Source organism: Oryzias melastigma, linkage group LG9 (assembly GCF_002922805.2).
Source record: "Oryzias melastigma strain HK-1 linkage group LG9, ASM292280v2, whole genome shotgun sequence".
Classification (NCBI taxonomy): Eukaryota; Metazoa; Chordata; class Actinopteri; order Beloniformes; family Adrianichthyidae; genus Oryzias; species Oryzias melastigma.
This window is the reverse complement of record NC_050520.1, coordinates 11,233,778-11,238,820: the sequence shown is the minus strand read 5'-3', so window position 1 is coordinate 11,238,820 and position 5,043 is coordinate 11,233,778. Positions and strand designations below refer to the sequence as shown.

Here is a 5,043-nt window from a genome sequence, read left to right as displayed (position 1 = left end):
GAGATGCCATGGAAGACTTATACCCCCAAATGAGACTTCTTCAGGCCTGTTCTGTGGTTGTCATCACAGCTTTTGAAGAATGTTTCTGTCAGCTTTTGGGGTGGAGACTTCTCACTCTCTTTGGTCTGAAAGCCATCTTTAAGACACGCACACACTGAAATGCTCTTGCGACTGCATCTCATTTCCATCCATGACCGTTTCACCTGTGCTTGTCTCAGGGTGTCCTCCTGCATGGATATAAACCACTGCTGTGATCACATCCTGCAGCAGCAGGAACTTCCTCCACGGTTTTTTTTGTTATTTTTTTAGCAGTTTCTGTGTCTGAGGATAGCAATGGCTGTCTTTAGCCTCAAGCCCAATGGATCGCCATTTTTCATTGGCAGGTCTTCTTTTTTTGGGTTTTCCACAACGCTGCTCCTAAAAACAGCAATGAAAATGGCTGAACCCTAGAAAAGGCGGATCTTTGTCAGTTCTTTGTCATCTTAAGTACAGTAGCTATGCTTCTTTTGTTATTTTGTCCTGCTCTCTGAACATGACTTCTCTGCCCCATGATTGATCTAATCTTCTCCAAATGTCCAGGTGCGATGGGGGGAAAAAGGCTCGACCGAAGAGGGCGCCCGCTTGGAGAAAGCCAAAAATGCTAAGGTCAGCATCCTGGAGGAAACGGAGCAGCCCATGATCAAACGTCCTGTTCCAAAGCCCACCCCAACAAACCATCGAGACCAAAACAAATGGTACACTCCTATCAAGGTGAGCACTGCTGAATATTCCACTAACTGAAAGCGTCACTGGTTTCTGCTGGTCAGCCTTCAGCAAGGTCTCTAACTAGACATTTCTGCAGGGATTTATTTTTCTCTCTGACGCTGTGGATTATGTGCTTCTGCAGATCCTCTGACAAAGAGATCTTAGAACCTGTTTTTCAAAAGTTCAAGAAGATCAAAGTCTGTCAGTTTTCCTTCAAAGCTGTCTAACTACAAACTGTCCGTTGGCTTTTACCAGAGTCGCCTCGACGCTGTGTGGGCTCTGCTGCGGCGCCAGTATGATCGAGTGTCAGTCATGCGTCCAACCTCAGCTGACAAGGTACGTCCCAAATCTCCACTATGTTTCCGGTCAAACGGTATCTATACAAGTATTGTCCTTGATGCATAAACACCAACTGTATTCCAAGACTGTAGTTGTGTGTAGCTCTCTTATTTTTACTCTGGCCTTGTGTTAGAGGGTGCAGCGGTAGGGCGGTCGACTCCTGATCAGAAGATTGCAGGTTCGATTCCCGCCTTGCCCGCCCATGTCTCAAAGTGTCCCTGGGAAAAACCCCACATTGCCTCTGGTGGAAGGTTGGCGCCAGTGTTCATCGGTGGAGCCGCCATCACTGTGTGAATGTGTCTGTGACTGTAAAGCACTTTGGGCCTTTGAGGAAAGTAGAAAAACGCTGTAGAAGTATACGCCGTTGACCATTTACCAAATCCAGGCCGATTCATACCAAAGACACAAAAACTGCCTCCCTGCTTGACACTCGGCATACAGGGGTTGGGTTGGATTGGGGGCTTTCTGAGTGCAGCTATGTCTGCAGCTCACCGCTCCCCCAGGGGAGGGGTCAGATGTGGAGAACAGCTGTGTGGCAGCTTATGGGACTTGATCTACAGTTCACACACAGACATTTATTGAAACCAGACATTGAGGGAGTTATTAGAGAAATGCTTTCCTTTGGAGAATCACATGCTATAATGCAGCACCCCGCCCGTGCAGCGACTGCAGCCTGCAGAAGTGTGTCAGGGATGTCCCGATACAGTCAACCTCGTGTGTTGGTCAAGCACTGTAAGAAAAGCGGAAAACAATGACTCCACAAACCATAGTACCAAAACTCTGCAAGTTTGCAGTATCAAAAGATGTCTTCTGTTTGATTGGATCAGTGCTGACAGTTCTTCTCAAACATTGTTGAAGAACCCTGGGAGGACATCCAAATTCATATCAGACAAATCCGTGTGTAGATAGAAATATCACAAACCTAATTTAACAGCCTCCTATTGGCTGTTAAATGGACAGAATTTCTAGGTGCAGCCAGGGGCCGGAGGGGATCTGGTTTGGGGACCACAGGATTTCCTCTCTGCTCTTTGCAGATGATGTTGTTCTGTTGGACCTTCAGCATGTATTGGAGCAGTTTACAGCCGAGTGTGAATCGGCTGGGATAAGGGTCAGCACCGCTAAGTCTGAGGCCATGGTTCTTGACAGGAGAAAGGTAGTTTGTCCTCTCTCGGTGGGTTGAGTTCTCTTGCCTCAGCTGGAGGAGTTTAAATATCTTGGGGTCTTGTTCACGAGTGAGGGAAGATCAGAGCGTGAGATCGACAAGCGGATTGGAGCGGCGTCAGCCATTTTGCGGTCGCTGCACCGGTCCGTTGTGGTGAAAAGAGAGCTGAGGCAGAAAGCAAAGCTCTCGATTTACTGGTCGATCTTTGTTCCAGTACTCACCTATGGTCAATAGCTCTGGGTCATGACGAGAAGAACGAGATCCCGACTACAAGTGGCTGAAATGAGTTTTCTCCGTATTGTGGCTGGGCGCTCCCTTAGAGATAGGGTGAGGAGCTCCGTCACCCGAAGAGCACTCGGAGTAGAGCCGCTTCTCCTCCGCATTGAGAGGACCCAGTTGAGGTGGCTCGGGCATCTGGTCCGGATGCCTCCTGGACGCCTCCCTGGAGAGGTATTCTGGGCATGTCCCACTGGGCGGAGGCCTCGGGGAAGACCCAGGACATGCTGGAGAGACTATGTTTCTCCGCTGGCCTGGGAACGCCTCGGGGTCCCCCCCACCCCTAGGAGCTGGAGGAAGTGGCCGGGGAGAGGGAAGTCTGGGCATCTTTGCTTGGACTGCTGCCCCCACGACCCGGTCCTGGATGAAGCGGAAGAAGATGGATGGATGGATGGATGGATATAGGTTGTTTACAGCGAGACTTCAGTTTCTCGGGTCAGTTTGACTCCATCTTGGTTTTGGACTTTGCCCGGTGATCATATTGTCAGCGCTCTGTGACCAAAGCAAAGTACCTGATTGGTTAATTTGGCTGAAATATTTCCCTACTTTTTTTGATGATGGAAGATTTGCAGCAAGATCATCTCATCTTGTGTTTACAACGAGTTGGCATTGAATCCAGCATGAAAAATGTTTTCAGTGGGACTGCAGCCTGAGTATTTACAATTTAGAGGAGCATCAAGCTTTGGAAACCTCAGTAGTTTTTAGACTGATGATTTTATAAATATGTATCATAAAGGTTTCATTTCCAGGTTTTTGCATGTTTCCTGTATTGTAACTGGTTTGATGATGAGCTGCTTGCTTTAGCTGACAGCCTCTTACTGCATTGTATCATTTTTTTCACGCAATTGCATTTCCTTGTGAACATGTCCTCCTTCATGATGTACATGTCTGTAGATACCTGGCTTTTCAAGTCCTCATTGTGGCCTGTTTCCGTTGCTCTTGAGAAACTAAGGGTTGTACATTTGTGGCTTGGTTCTCTTGCTCTTTCTTATTCCTCTTTGCTTTTCCCTTTCCATAGACTTGGAAAGTTTTGTGTGACTCTTTGTGTATTCTGGCTGTTTCTGTACTGTAACAGAAAGGTAATAAAGGTAAACGTTTTATTCTCTTTATTTTATTTTTTAGACTGTAGTGATCATTTGCATAAATCAGGTGTGCAGTTTTGATCTCTACACTTTGGCATGGATCATCAGAACAAACCAGGTGTGAGATTAGTTAAAGTCCCCCTCCCATGAAAAATCCTGTTTTTAGAGTTTTTAACATGTATTTGTGTCATTTTTGTCCTGAAAGAGAACAAATATGATATAAATCATTTAGCTTTTGTATTTCCGAGTATTTCTCCTTTTAAATCAATCAAAGTGTCTTGGACAGACTCTGTTTGAATGAATGATCTTCTTTCCATCAACAGCTCTGCTGCACATGCACTAAACCCTCATCTGTTCCTAGTGTCTAGTTCAGGTTCTGGAGAAGAGAAGATGGTATCTTCACATTGACTGCAGTCAAATGAGCCGCCGTTCACATTTCTGTGGTCAAATCAGCATCACTGGATTTTTGGTGTGAGTTTCATCCAATACTTACGGTAGCAGGACTGAGAACGCTGGAAAATCTCCACCAGACTCCACGGAGCTTCTTGATGTGACCACGGAAATGTGAACGGCGGCTCATTTGACCGCAGTTGGAAAGGATTGTAAATCAATGAAAGAGCATTTTGATGTTAGCTTTGATTATTTTATCAAGAACTCTGAGAAACCAATGATTGAATGTATTGATCACAGTCAATAAACATTGGAGAATTAGCTAAAAGAGTCTTTGGTGAACTGGAAGGAGAAAGAATCAGGATTTTGGAGGAAGTTCTGTCCATGAAGATCTTCACTTCCTCGTCCAGCTGACATCCGGATCAGAACCATATGGCTGGACATTACCCAGATTGATGGACGTTTTTATGTAGCAGCGGTGAAGATTTATGCTAGCCATTTGCAGAGCTATCATAATTAGGGGTGGAGCATCAAAAGCCACGCCCCCTCAGAGGAGATTTTGGTTGTGGGGTTTTGGTTAAAAACTTCATAATCATAATTAAAACATTACTGGGAATGTTTTTTAAATAAAAACATGTCTTTATAGAGGGACTTTGACTCCTCGAAGTGATAAATAGAAACAATGTCAGCCCTCTCCAAATATTCATGTCTAAAGGAGGTTTTTTCTGACTGCTTTTTTTTGTGTGTTGGATGTTTGACACTAGCTCTTTTGTGAATGTAGATTGAAAATTTGCTTTCAGTCTAGAAAATCTGGAACAGACTTGTGGGGGGGTGTGGTGTCCGGCTGCGGGTTCGACAGCAGTGTGCAGCAATGCTGTGCAGAGGCGAGCGGTGGAGGGTGGTGGCGAGGGGACTTCCTCTTTGATGGCAGACAGGAAACCTCGGGGGTCATGAATTTTTCAGTGCGATGGTTGCGTAGATTCGTACAGGTGTAAGGAAGCAGACATCTGTTCTGCATGGGGGTGTCCTCATCATCCTCCAGCTTTTATC

At 45.8% G+C, this 5,043-nt stretch overlaps 1 protein-coding gene across 1 annotated transcript in view; it reads left to right on the top strand.

The window, feature by feature from the left end:
• antxr2a (ANTXR cell adhesion molecule 2a) overlaps positions 1-5,043 on the top strand; it is a 71,092-nt gene that overhangs the window by 50,012 nt on the left and 16,037 nt on the right. Inside the window, exons 14-15 of the mRNA XM_036213460.1 lie at positions 565-750; positions 1,000-1,080. Of these exons, the coding sequence (XP_036069353.1) occupies positions 565-750; positions 1,000-1,080 (267 nt within the window). The remainder of the gene's footprint in view (positions 1-564; positions 751-999; positions 1,081-5,043) is intronic.